This window comes from Triplophysa rosa, linkage group LG15 (assembly GCF_024868665.1).
Source record: "Triplophysa rosa linkage group LG15, Trosa_1v2, whole genome shotgun sequence".
In the NCBI taxonomy this organism is placed as follows: domain Eukaryota; kingdom Metazoa; phylum Chordata; class Actinopteri; order Cypriniformes; family Nemacheilidae; genus Triplophysa; species Triplophysa rosa.
Window position 1 is genome coordinate 7,088,126 of NC_079904.1, and position 21,188 is coordinate 7,109,313.

The following is a 21,188-nucleotide window of genomic DNA, read 5'->3' on the forward strand; positions in this document are numbered from 1 at the left end:
AAGACGAGTAAATCGCGAGCCCACCAGTGTAGGCCTATGTGTGTGTGAGAAGGGGAGAGTCCGGAGCTGTGCGCCGTGAGCGGTAGGGCTGTGTATTGGCAAGTGTCTCCCGATACGATACATATCACGATAGATGGGTCACGATACAATATATTGCTATGTATTTCGATGCGATGAACATTTGCGATATATAGAAAATGTAAAAAGTAGAGCTAGAAATACAACATGCTGTGCACCACCGGGGGTTTTCTGTAAGGATAAGTGTAAAAACATCCCTTACCTCTGCAAAGTGGCCATGATGTGCGATGCATGGACCTTTAGATCAGAGGTTTGGGTTCTCAAACTGTGGATTGCGCCCCCCAAGTGGGTAGCACAGGGGAATAAGATGGCTCACGTGGCTGTTGTGGTGCATTACAGTTAAAACACTGAACATGGGCAGTATAAAACCTCTGGTTCATCCGTGCTGTAAATGCGCTGGTGTCACATCCGTGAAAGCACAATAAATGTCATTGTTACTTTTCTTAATAAACTTTCTGTCTAATGCACGGCAGTAGCCAAGTGACTTGTGGCATGACTTGCGAAGCCTACAAACAGCATTATTTTATATAACTCATTACTCCATGACTTATTTTGAAAACCGCAGTATTTTTTTTTTCGATAGTGTATCGATAGTGATACCTCCGCTATCGATACACTATCGAAAAAAAAAATATTGCGATAGTTACGTGTATCAATATTTTTGCACAGCCCTAGTGAGCGGCTGGGTGACTGATGTTTCTCGCTGTCGTCGCGTTGGTCACAGCTCAGCTCATCATTGACAAGTTTACAGACAACGTGAGCGCATTACTACGATTTGCTGTTTGCTGTTATGGATTTTTTGAGCCTGATCACGAACGATTTGATGTTTGAGATGTTTACCATGAAACTAACCACGCAGGAGTTCAGAATACACCATTTATCTGTTGATTACTTGAGACAGCGCTGAATCATTTCCAATCCGTTCACAACAAGAATGAACAACAGGCGAATGCTGTTGTTAAGTTTATGTGAAGTTATCTTTACGTTGTGTTGTGAAAAGTGTCCTTAATACACAATAAAATCATCATAAGAACGTATTAAGACGAGTCCTTTCGTTTTGCTTTAACACTATAAACAATCAAATATATACTTTTTCACACAAAATGACATGCACATTTTCTGTTGGTTCAAATGAATTCGGAGTACTAATTTTGTCTGGTATATTCGGAGTTTAAACAGTCTCTTTACTTAGCCTTTAAAGTTTCTCTGTAAGCTCTGTAAGCAGTTAAATGCATAGACAGGTAGTATTTTAAGACTATTTTAACACATTTACACATATTTACATTTCTGTACAAATGCAAACATATTTAAAACCGTTCCACAGAATTCCGCAGATTTTTCCTAAATTTGATCACAGAATTAACAAAAAAGTTCAGATTCCGTATGACCCTGCATGGATATTGAGTAAAGTCATATCCCTCTGAAATGAAAATAAAACTGCACATTGTAATTTCTGTGAGTCAAGTCTTTTTATTATCAAAGTATTTGTCAGCAATACAGTTATTTTGGGGACGAATTTCAATAATTGCATTGCAGGCTGATTTAAGGTGTGCCCCTAAAGTTTCTGCTTGCGCTCCTAAAAATTTCAGTCAGGGGCTACAGTGCTCCTAGTAAAAAAAAGTCTGGAGCCCTGCAACAAGAGGATCTGTACTCCAAAGCCAGACAAAATACTGGATTACTTTAGAAATCTTGCGTGTCGATGCAGGTCTGAGCTTTTTGCATGGGCTGAGGTTGGGGGTACCAACTTTAATCTCATAACGAGTTAAAATCGTTCTGCCTTCCCTCAATGATATCCGTCAAAATAGGGTTTTGTTTATTTTGCGTACTTTTTGTGTTAGTGTTTGTTTATGTAACTCGTTGCGTTCTGGTGTCAGCTGCAGTCACATGCTGAGAGAAACACCTTGACCCGCTTTGACAGTTTATGGGGTGCTGCTGTTGCACCACCAGCCATTCGATGATGTCAATCAAACGTGAGGCACTCCTCCAAAGGGCATGTATTTGAAACCTCTGTCGTCCAATGACGTACAGCCAGGGCTGACCAGGCCCCAGACCTCGTTGGTCTTAATTTGAAACAGACTGGCTTCAGACCCCTGGGCATATCCTTAGTCAGGTTTTGCTGCTTATCTTTTGATGATGTCAGCAATATGCAATGTCACTCCATAGAATTATTGCACTTTGTGCAATAGTTTTCTAAGAAAGCCTGTTGCAAAGCCATGTTGCAATGTCTTCTGTCTTGAGAATCACAACTTTGTTATTGATTTGATACTTTGTTTTTACAGTGAAATATTTAAGTATTCTAATTTTGTATATATCATGTTTTTATCAGTCCACAGTACAGTCAACACGTGTTGCTATATACTACGTATTTCTGAGTATGAGCGTGAAAGAGTATGAATCACTGTATGTCGTGTGCAAAGAGCATTGTGGGATTGTGAATTGGACAGTTTCCATATACAGAAGCATTAAATTGACATCAGGCCTAATAGACATTCATGCACATGCTCACGACTTTTAAAACAGGTTTCAATCTGGTCAGATGCAAAACACGCAGCAGAACCACAGAGCCACAAAACCACTGTATTCTTTTTCTCTGGCATGGCACATTGTTTGTTTTGTGGTCTAGCAGTCTGGGAGGTATACAGCTCTTAAACTTGATTTGACACAAAAATTGACAACATATAGTTTGAGCACAACAGTCCTATTGAAGGGACAGTTCACCCCAAAATGTAAAATCTGTCATAATTTACTCAGCCTCAAATTGTTCCAAATCTGTATACATTTTTTTGTTCCACTTGAACAAAAGAAGATATTTGGAAGAAGCTTTGTAACCGAACAGTTCTGGGTCGCTATTGACTACAAAAGTAGAAAATTAAACTGCTTGTCAATGGTGTGACAGAACGGCTTGTTTTCCCACATTCTTCAAAATATCTTCTTTTGTGTTAAACAGAATCAACAAATTATATCGATGTGAAACAGCTTGACAGTTAGTAAATGATTACAGAATTTTCATGTTTGGATGCACTATCCACTTTAATGCAGAAAGTTGTAATGTTGCTTGGCAACTGTAAACAACTAAAGTCTGCTGACAGCATGTTCTTTGTGTTGAATTGTTTGGGACAATTGCTCTGTATTCTTGCATTTGTTTCTTCTAAGCACTTACACAAATAAATCATGTAAATATTGATATATGTCAGTTTTTCATATGTATTGCAGTATGTGTAGTGGAGTGATTCTGTCCTGAACATACAGTGTGTCCGTATAGAGGCAGTCCTGGCTCATATGGAACTGTTCTTTTTCTTTCTTCCTTTCTTACAAAGACTTACTGTTTAGTAGTTTCCTGGCATGATGTTGAGCCAATTGAAATGATTATCATACATCAGAAATATTTATCTTCCTTGAGAGGTCTGAGCAAAAGATTTGCTGTCTGTGTGCAACTGTTATTTCCTCCAAATGTTTAACAGTTCATTATGATGTCATTTCTGTTAGTAATTTGGTGTATCCATTGTTTTGTTGTTTGGTTATTTTTGGAGTGAATGCTGACTCATGTGACTACAGTTTATAAATATGGTCATCAAATCCATATTTTATGATGATTTACTGTGGAAAGACTTTTTAATAAAAATATCTAAATAAGAAGCTGTCTACAGCAGTTACACAGTTTAAACATTTATAAGTATACATAGACACTGTATAGAGCCAACATGGACAGAGACCTGTAATTAATAAAAGGTGTTTTTAGAACGTAAACAGCATCTGATGCTCTTAAATTGTTCATTTGCATATTACACAGTGACTTTGATTTAGAGCTTGCTGGAATTATAGAGGATGTGATGAAAACTAATGTTGAGGACTGTTAATATGATTGTTTCCACATCTATATAAACTCTAGTCTTTGGCAGGAGAGTTGTGGTGTAGGATTAGTAGCTAAACTTCCACAGTTTTCCAGGCTCTATCCATCTCATATTTAACTAAAATTGTTCTTTAGTTTTTCATTTAGATGGACTAGCTAATGTTGAGTGAGTTTGCCTCTAGAGGTTCTTAATTTAAAAAAATGAGCTTTCTTTGAGATTGAGCCTTTCTTGCTTTTTTCTTTTATGCTTTCTTGCTTGCATGATCCTTAAAACATTAATGGGTCTAGACTGATCTGGAATGCTTCCCGATTTGTTCAGGCTCTCTGTAAGCATTTAGGCAAACGTGTCATAATTGTGGAAATATTAGTCACGTAGCAGTGCTGTAGAATATAATTTGACATGCTATGCTTTTCTTTGTTCATTCAAAAAGTTATAGAAATTTAGAATAAGACATGACTGCAGCTTATTTAAACAACTGGTGTTTTTTTTTACTGTGGAACCAGCACTAAAACTGAAACAGTACGTTTTTACAGTAAAATCTCATTAGATCGGGAAAATTTTGAGTCCTCATAATAAAACCCCATAAACGTTTAGGTTTTAAATGAATCACGATGAAATGAACATGTAGCGTGCTTACAGTGTTTAAAAAGATCATTCTTCAGTGTTGACCACAAGCATGTGTCTATGTTTACGTATGAGAAAACGTCTTGACTGTTTCCTTTGCAATGATCTAAGCTGCCCTGAAATCAAATGGTTTAAATAAATCATTTTATTCTTTCTTTTATAATTGTTCTCTTTCTGTTTCATGATTTGAAAAGTTTTCCCTCTCTTTTACTGTATTCATGATCTCCAATTCATCACTTGCCGTCTTCTAAATGTCTTCCAAATGTAAAAAGAAAATCTTCTTTTTTGAATGTGTATTAAGAGCAACACTTCACCTTTTTCTTCATTTTTAACACTATCACGTGCTCCTTGCCCTAGTTTCCTTTAACTGTAACACCACTTTTATTTACAAAAAAAGAGGTAAAGAAGACCAGTGCCCAGGCTGCAAAGATAAAACTGCTAAATCAAGAGAAATATCCCAGAACTCTGTCAACTTTTCCATTCATGAAAGCTTTGACTTGAAAGCCAGGCACACCAGTCAAAATTATTATCCCGTTACTCTTAAACATGGCTTTGATCGCCTGCATGTTCTTTTTCTACACTCCAAGGGTTTTCCATACTGCCAAAATATGAGCTCTTTGAAAAGATCTCTCGTGAGAGACTTCCGCGAGAATTTGTTTGTACAGTGTTTTCAAGAAGTTACATTGGACCATAAAGTTCTTTGCGGTTAAAATAAACTAAAGAGACCCATAGAAAATCTGTTATAATGTGATATTGGCTTAAGAAAGTATTATATCCAAAAATAGGATAACATATTGCAGTATAGCTCTGAAGGGATCATAAAACTGATTCAGATACAGAAATGGAAGTACTTCAAAGGGGTCTCAATAACTCTTGCTTAACCTCTATAATTTTTGGAGTCAAGCAATTTGTCGTTTCTGGACATCATTGAGCTTCCTGACATCTTTGCCTTTTTATTCTATATGTTTTGAATTGAATAAAAAAAGAATACATTTGCACATGTTTGAATGTGATTTATTAGGTTCATTAAGATGCTGGTTTGGCACTACAGCTACCTCTTTCATAGGGTTGGGAATCGTTTCAATTTTATCGATTCCGATTCCAATTCCGATTCTGCTTATCGATTTCGATTCTTATCGATTCCCAGTTTCGATTCCACAGTTGAAGTAAAACATTCAGATATCAACCTGTTTGGTCATTTAGCCTGCTTATTGACTTGTTTGCAAAATATATTTATATATTTATGAGCACCGTTTTGTGTATATTTACACATAGAAACACACCTTTTCTGATTTATTACAATTTGTATTATCATAGTTGAACTACATCATGGTTAAACTGCAGTTACTATAATGCAACTATGGTTAATTTGTGATTCCTGTGCTTTAATGCAAATTCTATAGCTAAACTATTCTTACTATAGTAAAAAATATCGATAATTTTCATAAGGGCTTTTATTGAGATATCAGCAGATCATGCAACGCATGTACTTTTCTGAAAATATGCACACAGGAATTGATAAGAGGAATTCAAATTTTAATCTCAAGTATCCGATTCCTATTCCTTTCGATTCCGATCCGATTCCTAGCCTTTCGATTCCGATTCCAAATTGGAATTGATTTTCAATTCCCAACCCTACTCTTTCATTTTGCATGTTTAACAGATTACCAGATCATCAAACCTTAAAAGAAAGCTGAAAGAGAGCATGATGTTATATGGCTTTACAAAAGGGCACTGCGATGCAGTGACCTCACGCCAGGTTCCCGACGCTGACAGAAGAGCATACCTGAGTTATAAGGTCTTTCCTATTACAAAGAAGAACATCTGATCCAAAAGGAAATGACAACATAATGAAAACAGGCTGGTCTTTTACAGCAGAGACACTGCCAGTTAGACCCAGCAGGGTAGCCTACCACAGCATGCTGGGGTAATTCATTCTATTATCAAAATTGCAACACTATATGGGTTTGTGTGATTCATGTGCTGCTAGCTTTAAAGTGAAGAGGCTTTTGTCTGTTACCTTCTATGCATACTTCAGTTCTGTGTTTGGGAACTTGGTATACTTAGAACATGCATTTCTTATGTCATCACATGACATCACATGATCACTTTATGATTTATGTGTGCTGTATAAAATACCATGTAATAAGTATAAAGAAGTCTGAACTAAATCAAAACATCCTGTCATTGATTTCTGCAGGATACGCTAAGACCTGTCAATCACTCAATGTTTTGTTATCTGCTGACTCCTGTTTGGAGTATAGTGGTGTTTATTTATATAAACGTGCATATTATCAGCATAACAATTTAAGTAAAATACATAAATTGCATAAACAAAATATCTCCATAAAATTAGACGGATTGTATGCCAGCATGATCTGTGTTATCCCAGCAGGATTTGAGAATGTTCCAAACAGCATCTTGAGTGTTTCAGGGGAAGCAAGGAATCTGCTCTTTTGTTCAAAGGCGTTAATATGGTTAATATCACAAATGGGATTATTGGATTAGTTCTTTATAATTCATTTTACTTTACAATATAAATATATTATTAAAAACAAACCAACAGCTGTTGCCTTAGACGCTTCCCTGTTGAAAAAAAACAGCATATGCTGGGTTAGGTATGTTTTGATGCTGGTTTGTCACGACTGGCATGGCGGAAGAACCCATTTGCAGGCAGCGGGGATGAAGGGGTTAACACAATGGTTTATTAAATAATAAAACACAAAACAAAAACCCTCGATGGGGGAAACAACCACAGACAACAAAAGATAAATGACAAAGAAAAACTACAATTGACAAAGAAAAACTTCCCGCAATGGGGCAAAACAGAACTAAGTCAAAACTAACACTCACTTTAGGGAACCGATATCAGGACGAGGCAGGACGAGGCAAGACGAGGATACGAACATGAGGCTATACGAACACGAGGCTATACGAACACGAGGCTATACGAACACAGGCACATACTGTAAGCACACGGTACAGGTACATACAACGCAAGAGCACAGGACAATGAAACATGAGGGCATTAAATAGGAAAGACAAACAAAGGATAATTGACGAGGGCAGGTGGGGAACATTAGACACGGCAGGGAAGCAATACATGAAATGAGAGGGGCGGGGCCAATGACAAGACACGAGAAAGCACATGAGATGTAAAAACATAAACAACTCATGGCTTTCTCACATAAAACCTAAGGGACCTGTCACGATCCTGCCACACGACTAGAAAATCATGAACAAGAAGGCAGGACCGTGACAGGTTTGACCAGTTTAAACCAGCTATGGACCAGCTAAGGACCAGCCTAAACCAGCACATGACCAGCTTAAACCAGCCCAAACCAGCATCAAAACGTGCCAAACCAGCATATGCTGTTTTTTTCAACAGGGTTATACTGTACATACACTGCATATTAGATTTCACTCCAAATCCTCCCTTTATCTCTCACTTGACTTTGAGATCCAAACCTCCTGGCACTGAACAGGAAGCTCCCGGTCCCCCGTTTCAACTGTGACCCTTGACCCAAGACATCCGCCACTGGCTGCCAGCACAAATATTTGGCATCTGCTCGGTCAAAACAGAAACCGTTTCAATCTTTTAATCCAAGAGGTCATTTGACTGGAATTCAGCAGCTTACATTTTTGCCTCTAATAGCATTCGTTTTGTTTCTGCAGAGATTGGACCTATTACAATTACAACAGATCCAAAGAAGTTTCAGGATGAGCTACGGGAGCTCTATGTCCAGGTGAGTTTGTGCACTTCACATGAGGTTTGTTGATCTTTACACATTTAATCACAGATTGGATCCAGATTCACTTCATGAACTCACATTCAACCATTGCAGAGTCCATATCTTAACAAAGACTCCAAATGTTTTGCTTGTACTGTAATCGTCAGAGAATATCCACTTTGCTAAACTCATCAGAAGTGAAATATTTCCTGTGAAGCCAGCGGACATCTTCTCTAATATCTGATGGAGAGTCCAAGTCAAGTCTCAAGTGTTTTAAAATAAAGTCTAAGCGAAGGATCAAGTCTTAGTGTTTTATAAAAGTCAAGTCTTCAAATCCTTTTTGGTAATAGTGTTTAATATGCTGCAGCATAGTTTAGTGTTGTGCAACATTGAGTTTTTTATATATATTCAAATGTGTTGTTTAAAAAAAATCCTTAAAATAGTTAAGTGCAGGACCAAAAATCTAAGGAAAAGTGAGTTTTTTTATTAGTTTTGTGTTTTTGAATGAACACCTCTGTGGTTTGTGTATAGATGTGATCTAGATTGTATTCTTTGTAGTTTGGCAAATGTGTTACATTTTGTAGACGTGTAAGTGTGGCGGCGATTTGCCATGTGAGCAGTTTGACATGGACACCCCATTAAAATAGCCATGTCTACTCGAAACAGTTCTGATATGTGCATGTTTCTCGTCAATCTCAGCATCCGTCCCAGCTGTTCCGGCCAAAGCAGAGGAAATGCAGACACACTGATTAAGTGCATTATTGTACTGGCACAAAAATGTTTTTTTTCTTTGGCAGAAGTTCAAGTAGAGCATGATTTGGTAAAGTTCGCTTGCTGTTTGTAGTAGATGTGTGCGTGAGTGTATTTATGCACTTTACATTTCCAAAACATTGACTTTTGAGGGATAAATCATTCAAATCATCTGTTGCTGTTAATGTGTTTTCCAGAATAATTGGAAACGAATGACTCCGAACGTCCTTAACCTTTCTTACAATCTTCTTGTCATTCTGTGTTTGAATTTGCTATCTGCTGTTCTGCTAGTGTTTGTTGGGGATAAGGTGGATCGTAAGGAGTGTGTGTTTGTGTAAAGAACAGAGAGGCAAAGCTCACTTGCTTCCAGATGTTTCATTCAGACACGTGCCTTCTGGAACGCATAATGAAGACAAGAGTCAGACAGATGAGAGAGATGTAACTGTATTACATGGCTGTGCAAAATCACGAGAAACATTTATCCATACCAGCAGGGCTTGACATTAAGCATTGTCATGTGGTTGTCCTTCGGACAAGTAAATTTGTCATTCGCTTGTCCGAGTACAAAAATTACTTCTCCAAAGATAAAAAAAATGATATTTCATTTGAATTATAATATAATATAATCAATATAATTGTTTCAGATTTAAATTGGTCAAGTTTACTTCTAAGCATTTTAACTAGTGTCCGCTTTGGCCGCCTGAATTTGGTTATTGGCCTACTCTCCGTGACTGCTATAAAACAAAGGCAAGCAGTAATTATTATTAGTGTTTAGGCTGTAAGTTAACATTTTTACACATAGCACTGGTGCTAGAGAGGTTTAACGTTTGGTAGCACAGGCCAAACAGTAGTAGCACAAGTTTAAAACGTCTGTTGTCATTATTTAAAAAATATATGCAAGTGCAGTTCATCATAAATAGGCAGGTAACTGACTAAAGACATTAATGTTACATACAGATGGATAAATTAGGGCCATATCATTTTTAGATTACCTCAATTTGTTTTAATTTTTCTAAGTTCTGTGTTTTTCCTTTTTTACTATACAATAGTGGTATATTTGTCCACATAAATTACTGTAGTATACTATAGTATTTACTATAGTAAACTGCAGTAAAATTATTAGATACTATAGTGTTTTTGAACTTTACTATAGTATACAGTGTTTATCAATTTACTACAAGGGCACTACAATTTTCAATAGCAAATACTATAGTACACTACAGTGTTTTTTGTCTGAGTGTTCATTTTAACGGGACTTTTATTTTGATGGGTCTTCGGGAAGACTCGAATTTTTGTGTGTTTTCCAATAGCTTCACTCAAACAGTAGAAAGCTTGTAAAATAAACTCTCGGAGCAACTTTGGAGATGAAGTTCATGTGTTCATATCCTCATACATTGCAGACGCAGATAAATCCTCGACCATCACCCGTGTTGAATGTTAAACTGTGCACATAATTCACTCAGACAAGCAGAACAGCCAGATGACATTTAAATAACAGGATTCCGTGTCCGCATCTAGTTACATGGACTCAGCGCGGTGCGCCATTGATTATTGTCACACACAAACAAGCACAATCACGACAAACATGCAGCTCTGTCTAATGCACATATTCTTAATATTCTACATATATGTCGCACTGTTGTTATTAGTAAAATTCCCTCTCATTTGCCCATACAAAACATTCACTTGTCCTGGACAAGCGGACAAGCGTTAATGTCGAGCCCTGCATACCAGTTTAAACTTACAGGACTTTTGGAAGTCATCCAGTTGGGGCCCACAAGTTGGGTCCAGGATTACGCTTGATAGTTTTGTTCCAAGGTCAACATGAGTTGCACACACGATTGACTCACGTGACAAGCTTTAGAGAATGCAGTACATCTATTATATAGGCCAGATCTGCTTGCTATCTGCTCGTTGCCCATTTCCAACTTATTGGCTTTGAGGAATCTACAGATGTCCTGTCAACCGAGCACATTGATTATATCACATGGAAATGCAAAGTTTAGCTGTTTTTGAAAGATATTGCAGGTATAAAAATGCTATTTGAATGCTAATTATTAAAGAAAATAATAACATAAGCTTTTTACATGTGAATATTCATGTAATGAGAAGTCATGATGGATCTCTTCAGGGTGGTGGAGACTGTCCAGAGATGAGCATTGGAGCCATCAAGATTGCCCTTGAAATCTCCCAACCAGGGTCTTACATTTACGTGTTTACAGATGCCCGATCAAAAGACTACAGGTTGACCCATGAGGTTCTCCAACTCATTCAGCAGAAACAGTCACAGGTAATCCAACCTATTCACTCCGATTCCTATCATCTACCATCTTCCTATCATCCTATACATTTCTTTTCTAGCTTGTGCCTTTTTAATTGTCTTTTTCTCGTTTGTATGTTACTCAAAAACCTGATTTCATTTGAATATGACATAAACATGTCTGAGGCCTAGTTATGGAAAGGGTATACTGGAATACTACTAATAGTGTGAGTGCATTTTGGCAGGTGGTGTTTGTGCTGACGGGTGACTGTGATGACAGATCTCATGTTGGCTATAAGGTGTATGAGGAGATCGCCTCAACCAGCTCAGGACAGGTGTTCCATCTGGACAAAAAGCAAGTCAATGAGGTGAGACACTAATGTGATATTTGTTTAGGCCAAGTGCACTCTAGCAGACCGAAGCTTATTGTTCTGCACTCACTGCTCACTGTTTCTTGTTTTCTGAAGGCTTTTCTTCATCTGAGCCTGGTATCTAAGATCTGCAAACACTCTCTGAAAAACATTTAGGATTTTGAAGATTTTCATCTTTTTAATGTTCCAAGAAATTCATATCAATCATTTGCAGTCAAGCTGGTCATGCTCCAGAATTTTGATGCTAGAATCAAACCAACATTGAAATATTTGAGAAGACATAAAAGAGATTTTATTTGGAATTAGAAGCACAGCTGCTGAACATTTACTGTCATTTTAGATCTCAACTTCTGTACGTTAATTTTTATGACAAGAAGGTTAATGGATAGATTTGTTTCTTTATACTATTATTCTGTTTTCTTGATCTTCTTTTATCTTTATTGTTTGGATTACTGTGTATCTCTGATTCAAGGTCACCTCTGACAGCTGCCTTGACATCAGACAGGTCACAGATATGAGTAGCTGGAATGAGGGAGATCCTGCATGGGCAGATTGGATGTCCCATCATGCCGTTTAGCTTAATACATTATTAGGTGCGGCAAACAGAATTATAAAACAGGATAGCAATGTCAAATTTAGTTAAGCCAAAATTGTCAAACAAACCAATTATAACTTTTTGGGTGCAGTATTTACACACTATCTTTAATGAAATCTTAAAGGTCCAGTGTGTAATTTTTTGGAGGATCTATTGACAAAAATGAAATATAATATACATAACTATGTCTTCAGAGGTGTATAAAGAGCTTACACAATGAAGTGTTATGTTTTTATTACCTTAGAATGAGCTATTTCTATCTACATACACCGCGGGTCCCCTAGCATGTAATTCGCAATGTTCAGTCAGCCTTCGTAGTGTTTCGAACGGGAGGGGGAGGGGTGGAGTGAGCGGTTGGTTGCAATTCGCAACCTTGCCGCTAGATTTCACTAACTGGACCTTTAATGGGAATATATTTTTATAGTAATTTTAATAAAAGGTTCCTGCTCATTCATGCTGTGAAGACTGACCCCTTACAATTTTGTCAAGTGTATTTTATTTGTTTGGTAAAAATCACCATTTTACATGTCTAAATTTGGTCCATCAGTTCCTCCTCAGATCTTTTCTTATCCTTATCCTTATCTTTTTCCCCCTGTGGACTACAAAATGGACAATTTTACATGCAACAGAAGTGCATGCGATTTCCTGTCAAGTTCAGGTGCAAAAAAAAGAAAACCAGGTCCGGTTAGGCCACTACACTTAATTTGTTTAGGTTTAAATAAAGAACTTTAAAGTTGTTTTTTGTCTCACCTTGGCACCGAGTGAACCAGAGTTGCCGCTGGTGTCCCTTCGAAAAAAATAAGCAAATAAAAATAGGTGCCTCACGTTTGTCCTGACATGAATGCATGTTGTGGTGTGTTTGTTTGGGTCTGGTTCTAAAATATGTCAGGTACAGACCTCCAGTCAAGGGGTCAGACTGAGAGGTCATGTGCATCTCAAAACCATATGTGAGGTGTTTACATTTTACTCCTCGTTTTCATAGACAATAGACCCAGATGCCTACCAGATATAAACAGAAATATAAACCCGTTTCTTTAAAGTTCTTTTTAGCCCTTCATGTATTGATGTAATTAGCTAGATTTTACTCATTCTGTACTGCTTTTGCCGTAGGTGTTGAAATGGGTGGAAGAGGCAGTGCAGTCCTCTAAAGTTCACTTGCTCTCCACTGATCATCAGCTTGGCCTTGTTAACAGCTGGCAGATCCCCTTTGACCCCAGCCTGAAAGAAGTCACTGTTGCTTTAAGTGGCCCTGCACCAAACATCGAGATCCGAAATTCTCAGGGTAATAAGAACGCATTTGTGTGCCATCTGAAGATTTTCTGCAAGCCTGCATAGAACGTAAATGTACTATACATGTTCTGTTTGTGTCCTAGGAAAACTCATCGGGATTAAGGAAGGCCTTTCTGAGCTCCTTCACATCCCCAACTCTGCCAAAGTCCTCAACCTCAAAGATCCAGCACCAGGAATGTGGACCATAAAGGTGATTAACAGGTTTATAGGCAGCTGGGATGCACAGTTCTTTTGTGACCATGCAGATGATTTAACTGTGTAACTGGTGCTTTTCCAGAAAGGTAAAAAGTTAGTCTGTTCTGTCTTTTGAGAACAAGGACAGATCTCGGAATGATGGATTGGTTCTGAAAACCAAGGTTGTATGGTGAAGTCATTGATTGTTGTTGTTCTGTTGATGTTGTGAAATCTGGCTGTGGGTCTTTGGTTTGGACACGCTATGTGACAGGCAGGAACGGGGGTTTGCTCCAGTGTACCTACCATCACAAAAAAAATGGAATGACAACATTTTTGCCTGACTGATTTGTGTTCGCCGTGAACTGTTGGGGGTCTCTGTACGCCTGCATGACCTGCTCAGTAGGGCCGTTGTTTGAGCTGGGAGTTATGTATGATTTATGTGCAGAAGAATGGAAAGAGAGGCTGTGTCATTCTCAGTGTACTTTTTCACTCAAGGGGTGAGATCTTTGTCTGGCGTTGAGCTTGCAGAATCCACCCTATCTATGTGTCAGTTTATTTCCTTCTTCCACCCAAGCGCTTCTCTTCACTCCCAACATTCACCCGCCGTGCGAATGCCTGAGCTGTTTTTTCCGTGCAAGGAAAGTGGATGGTGATTTATACTGCCAAGGATGATAGCGACCATAAAATCATGATAGCGATCATGATAAGGACCATAAAAATATCAAACACTAGTCCATATATGTTCTGACACCATACAGTATCTATGATAAAGAGACCAACATTTCTTGGAAATTATTTCTCTCCATTTCTCTTTAGTATGTAAACATAAGTGCCCAGATTGTGTCCAGTTTAGAACATTCCACTGAGAGGGGGAACACCCTTCTAGTATTTATTTCACCAAAATTATTTGAATTCATGTGTTTAAATTTCGGTTTTCCCACGCTTCTATGGCGTCATCTTCCTCAGGGTTGTTTTGGGTTAGATGATTTTTGGCGTAAAGTGATTGTTCACCCAAAATGAAAGTTCTGTTGTCATTTACTCAGCCTCAAGTTGTTTCAAACCTGTATACATTTTATTGTTCCACTGAACGCAAAATACGATATTTCAACTAACCAAACAGTCTGAGTCACCATTGACTTCCATAGTAGGAAGCAAAACTATTATGGCAGTCAATGGTGCCCCAGAACGATTTGCGTTCCTACATCATTCTAAGTATCTTCTTTTTTGTTTAACAGAACAAAGACATTTTTACAGATTTTAAACATGAGGGTGAGGACTGTCGTTTTTGGGTGAACTGTCCCTTTAAATTCTGTTAGTAGTTTTAGCACAAGTGCAAGGAAAGCTTTAAATCCTCATAATGAATGGATCCAATATTTATCTTAATCTTCTGTTAATTGGTCTGTGGTGGTTCTTGGAGAGCAGTTGTAGGCTCCAAGTTTTAGTGTTGCTTCATCCTTCTCTGCCTCTCAGATACTATAAATCCGTCAGCATCTTCTACTGAACGTTGACCCTGGCAGTGATGGTTTCTTGGCGTCATATCATGCAGTGCTCCATGGCCCATGGTAGTTCTTTAGGATGGTTGTAATTTCAAAAGAATGCAAGCAGAGGATGGTTTGCAATGGCTTGCACTGACAACATCAAGCACACGCCAGGCCCTCGGCACCAAAACAGTCGTAAAGGATAGCAGAGAACAGCAGGGATCAAGTTGGACTCAAAGTCATTCATAATGGTTCAAATGGTTTAGGGTTTAAGATGTGCTTTATTTGTGAATCTTGAGCTTGTTGTTGTCATAAATAAATTTGGTTGGTGACGCCTCTAAAGTGCACATTACCATGACAAGCAAGTGTAGTAGTTACAAAGTCTCAAATAAATAATATAATAAATAATAAAGATAATTGAATTACAGTATGTTTAACAAATGTTGTGTAACTTCTCTATTTACTGTATTTACTACATTATTGTTGTTATCAATTTGACTGCAGACGTCCAGTGAGGGCAGGCACTCTGTCCGTATATCAGGTCTCAGCAACATCGATTTCCGAGCAGGATTTTCCCGGAAACACACGCTAGACTTCAAAATGACATCCAGCAGGCCAGTTCAAGGTCAGTTGGTTTCAGCAGGGACGTTTGTGTTTGGACCACACATGCTCTCCTCAAATTTATGAGGTCACCATATTGGCCATTTACTTGAGCATTTAAAACATGTTTTGGTTGACCTTTCTAACCTCTGTCCCCTTTCACACACAGGAATACCTACTTTTGTACTGCTGAACACCACCGGACTCTCCCCGCCTGCTCGTGCGGACAGGCTAGAGCTCATGAGCATCACCGGTAATGTAATGAAGACGCTACCCATTCGCTACTATCCTGAGCGACGCCCCTACGGCATTTGGAACATCACAGAGTTTGTTCCACCCAAAGAGGCCTTCTTCCTGCGCGTCACCGGTTATGACCGTGACGGCTTTGTCTTCCAGAGAGTGTCCAGTGTGTCTTACTCCAGCATTGTACCAGGTCCGATGTCAGATCAGACAAGAGTAAATTAAGTCTGAGTATTATGTATTTTAATCTTACTAGAACCTTTCTTTCTTTAGATGCACCCAAAGTGAGCATGCCCACTCATACCCCGGGTTACTACCTGCAGAAGGGCTCTATTACTTGCTATGTGGACAGTCTGATCCCCTATACCTTACGGTTTACCAGAGAGGGATTACGTTTGGGCGTAGATCAACTCTTCAGGTACTGCTGTTACATTTGCTAATGCTTTCTACTGCTGTAATAATGTAACTCGAAATCAAGGCTGTATTACAGTAATAAGCCTTAACTAACATTATAAGTGGACAAAAAGTGCTACATGAGTATAGTTTATGGCCCTTTTAAATTTTGGCACAGTGAACGTTATAGTTACTTGGTTACCAGGTCATATGTAATTTAGCAGATACAGATTATATATTTAATATACTGTAATATAATTAATATACTTTAAACATTAGCAAGTGTTTTTGAGCTTTCCTGTAGCTCAGTGGTTAAAGCGTGGCGTTAGCAACGCCAAGGTCATGGGTACGATCCCAGGGATTGCACATAGTTAGAATAGAAATAAGTGTGTAGTATATTGCAATGTAAGTCGCTTTGGATAAAAGCATCTGCCAAATGCATAAATGTAAATGTGTTTATTTAGGAGAGCATTATTTAACTTTTTTTTCCCAAAATATTTTAGGGAGTCCTCGAATGCATCATGGGAGATCACAGAAGTAACCCTGAAGGATGAGGGCTTTTACGAGTGCATTGCTATCAGCAGTGCTGGAACGGGACGGGCTCAGACTTTTCTTGATGTTTCTGGTTAGAACTTCACCTTCAGTTTGCATTTAAACGCTTGCTAATAACATTACAAACATGTTGATGCATTTAGCTTATTTCCCTTTAATTAGCTGTTACTTCAGGTCGTAAATGAATGAATTCTGTCATTCACAGTTAGCACAGGAGATGCCCACCATTGGGAGAGCACTGAAGCATGCCTCTTTTATTAACTTCACACATGACTGAATGGTCAGGTCCCATACACTGCTGTGTACTGTAATAGATAACATGTGAGCAATTTCATGGGCAAATTAACTGAACTATTGAGGTGTTCTATATCTAACATGCCTGAGGCACTTTCTCATGTGTTGTTGTGAGTCTACGTATGTATATGAAACTGATCAGTCCAAAAAGCAGCCCCAGTGTTTGGATTAGGTAGCAAGAACATGGGATGTCTCAAATGAAACGACCCTTACAATTTTGGTTTACTTCATGCTCTGTGTGTAACAGACATGTGTTGAACAATCTCATGTGTGAGTGAGCGTAGTTACAGCTTCAGTTTGACTGATTGATGGAATTGGCGTGTACTTGCTTTGAACCCTGCAGTACTTCGGCCATGCATGTGTGCACTTTGGGTTGTGGAGCATGCTGGACATCTGTCTGGATTTACCTTGTTTTATTGAACATGATTAATTGTTTCATATTATGATTATGTGCAGCAGTTGAAAAAAACTTTTTAAAGTCAACAGGAAATTAAAATTGAATTTAGTTTCTTAGTGCATGTTCTTGGTTTTATTATGAATATTCATTTGTTTTTATGATGGGAACATTGCTAGTGTTTCATAATAAAAACAAGTTTATTATTTAAAAATAAAATCAAAATGTCTCCTTTTCTCTTTCCTATTTTCTGACCGTCTTTGGCTGGGCTGTCTCCTTGACTGTGCTGTCATAAGTCCAGTGACATTATTAGCCGAATGACAGGATAAACCTCCTTTATGTAATTTATGTCTTCCTGTATAAATTCATCACGTATGCCGTAATCCACACATCTGTCAACACCTTTCCCATGTCCTTCGCTGTCAGATCTGCTAAATTCAAGCACTCAGAGACCTTAAGAGAACTTCGATATACGAAAATAATTTGTAACTGAACAGATTTGCTTGTCACAGTTCGGGCTCTTGAATTAAATTGCTTCTAGACAAACATTAAAACCACATTGTAAAGATGCTGCATGGTTTATAATATTTCAGAGTATTAAAAACTGCGCCCCATAACATTGTATTTATATTATTACCGCATAAAACAATATACTTTACATTTATTCATAAGTAATCTCTACATTATTGTACTGTGACCCATATATCACTATTCTTCATTTCTAATTCTAACGACAAATTTTTGTCTTTGTATATGTGCAGAGCCTCCTCCAGCCATTACAGTACCTTATAACGTAACATCGTACCTTGGTGCAAACGCAGTCCTGACGTGTATTGTTGCCAGCACGGTGCGCTTTAACCTGACCTGGCAACGGGGTCACGTAGATGCCAGATTGGACCAACGCATGCGCGTCACTGCCAACTTGTCCTTGGAAGTCCAGCGAGTCGCACCTGATGATGCCGGCTGGTACACCTGTATTGCAGCCAATGAGGGTGGAATTTCTTCCTCTCGTCTCTACCTCCATGTGCAAGGTCAGTGTGTCCAAGTGTCTTTTTTTAGGCCAAAGGTCAAAAACAGTGTGCAGATTTTTTGAATGACCACATTTCCATTAGATATGTTTAAACTTGTGGGAGCTCTCTAATCTCAGGGCTTTTAACACATAGAAAAAAAGGCAACAGGGCTCCCGACAGCTCATTTGCTCGCTTCTCTAACACAAGACCTTGCTGTAATATTTCATTGCAATATTTTATTGCACTTGTGAAAGTGATTCACGCCGGCTTGCTCGCTGTTTGCAATCTTGAATTTTTTTTTTTAACTTTTACATTGAAGTTTGCTCTCGATATGACCATGTCTCTCCTAAATCTTGCATTTAAATGTTATAGTAATGGATAGAGTTACATTGTGTAAGACTGTCCTATATGCTTATAAAATGTGTCAAGACTCTGAGGGCTCCAGCAGGGCTGAGCTGGAGTTTTATAACTAGAATGCGGGAGTGACATTTATTGTTTAATTTTAACTCATGGTTGAGTGATCGGTCTCCTAGTTTTCCAGAACATTCTTTTCTAAGACCTGAGATATGAGTTTTCTCTGCATTCCTTTTCCTTTTTATATGAAATGGATTTGATCTCTCTCTCTTTCTGAGTCAGTCTCTGTCCTGTCTCTTATTCTGAGTCTATCTCTCTTATTTATTTATTTTTATTAAAGGTACTTTATTAGCATGATTGTGTGTGCTTACAATATTGCCAATACATTAAACATAAAACAAGACGCATACTATCTCTCTGTCTGTCTCTGTAATCTCTCTGTCTCTCAGGATTCGAATATTAACGTGGATATATTGGCATGGTCTTAAAAAAGCGCCTTTACATCGCTGAAGTATTAGTATTTTTTAATACACTTACATGAACATTTGCACACATATAGATGCCATTAAAAAAACAAAAACAAACAAAAATATTTATGAATAAACACAGGCAGATCTGTCCTTTGTTATCTCTGGGTCTGTTTGTTTCCGTTGACTCGTCTATCGCTCACTGTGTCCTCTTCCATCACCCTCTATTTTTGTCCTGTTTCTTCTCTTTAAACTATTTCATAGTTTTTGTGTGTCAGTCTTGGCTTTTAAACAGCTGTCACTGTTGGACTGACACTCTGTGTGTGTGTGTGTATGCTTGTGTATGTGTGTGTAATCACCACCTGCTGGGATTCCTGTGCTGTCCTAGTCATTATGGGCTCTTTGAAGTGGGACTGCTGACACAGTGAAGGCTGGAAAGTCCATAGACCGATCTGCTGTGATCCCTTATGCAACATTACTTTGACCCGCACTGTCCATACACTTTTAGTCCCTTTTGCCACAGTTGCATCTCTGCATGTCCTACAAGTCTAGAGAACAAGGAAGATCAATGCTCTAAAAATTGGTCATACCTTTATATTCTTGGGTTTAATTCCTAGGGAAAGGATATACAGAGACATGTACAATAAATGTACAACTATAAGTTAAAACCGTGTAAATGCAACTATACGAGTGCTCAGAAAATGTCAGGAAAATACACTGGTTATTTTACAATTAGTTTATCCCCAGGCAAAGAAATGCAAATGAAGGTGTCGGTGAGCCTTAGCGTCAGTGAGTTGTTAAAATTGACCCTGAGGCAGACAGAGTTTGTTAGAGAACACTTTAGTGAGTAAGACTTGGAATAATTACAGCTTTACCGCTAGACACAAAGTGATCTCTCAACAGCAATGCTTTAAACGCCTGAGCATGCGACACGCAACGCTGTTAGCTCGCAACAGGCTCTTTTTGTTTCATTTTGAATTCACCTTAATCATGAGAAAATCTCCGGCAGGGCTCTGAAAATTACTTCAGGCTTTCCGTTTGGAATGCTTTCGAAAGCTCTGTTTCTGTTTAACGTGTTGCTGATGCTGCCGTTGATTCAGAATCTTCCAAGTTGCGATCAAGCACTTCATGAGCCCGTGCACTTCCTGTCTCTGGTGGTGATGTCACACGTCCTGCTCTGCTGGGACATGGGACGGACAGAGACTGGAGGTCATTGGCTTCAGCAGAAGCAGTGAGAAAATACTCTTGTTCAGCAGGGGCTGCACATCGTGAATTGATCAGAAACGCATCTCTACTTCAGCATTTTAGAAAATCTGGAATTAATAATCCTACTTTAGTGTTTCTGTAGAAAGGAGAAGGGACGATGGAAGAATTGCTGTGAAATGAGTTTGACTGGACCAAGAATCATATCATGAGTGTGAAGCAAGACATTTAAAGTGTTGTCGAGACCATGTGTGAACATCACTTAGATGTGTGTGTATTTGTCAGCGAACTGTATTATGTAATCGATACGACTACACACACAAATACATTATTTGCATACATTATTTGCTTTAACATGTTACACATTCTAGATGTTAAAGGGATAGTTCATAGAAAAATAAACATTCGTTCTTTGTGTACTTACGTTCCAAAGCTGTATGACTTTATTCTGCAGAACGCAAAAGAAGATACTGACCCCA

The 21,188-nt window shown here is 38.4% G+C and overlaps 1 protein-coding gene across 3 annotated transcripts in view; it reads left to right on the forward strand.

The window, feature by feature from the left end:
• Window positions 1-21,188, forward strand: part of hmcn1 (hemicentin 1) — a 73,219-nt gene that overhangs the window by 9,240 nt on the left and 42,791 nt on the right. For all 3 annotated transcript variants that reach the window (XM_057352943.1, XM_057352945.1, XM_057352944.1), the window contains exons 2-11: window positions 8,229-8,299; window positions 11,166-11,324; window positions 11,540-11,662; window positions 13,371-13,542; window positions 13,634-13,740; window positions 15,707-15,827; window positions 15,972-16,235; window positions 16,316-16,460; window positions 16,939-17,060; window positions 18,437-18,706. In XM_057352943.1, the coding sequence (XP_057208926.1) occupies window positions 8,229-8,299; window positions 11,166-11,324; window positions 11,540-11,662; window positions 13,371-13,542; window positions 13,634-13,740; window positions 15,707-15,827; window positions 15,972-16,235; window positions 16,316-16,460; window positions 16,939-17,060; window positions 18,437-18,706 (1,554 nt within the window). The remainder of the gene's footprint in view (window positions 1-8,228; window positions 8,300-11,165; window positions 11,325-11,539; window positions 11,663-13,370; window positions 13,543-13,633; window positions 13,741-15,706; window positions 15,828-15,971; window positions 16,236-16,315; window positions 16,461-16,938; window positions 17,061-18,436; window positions 18,707-21,188) is intronic.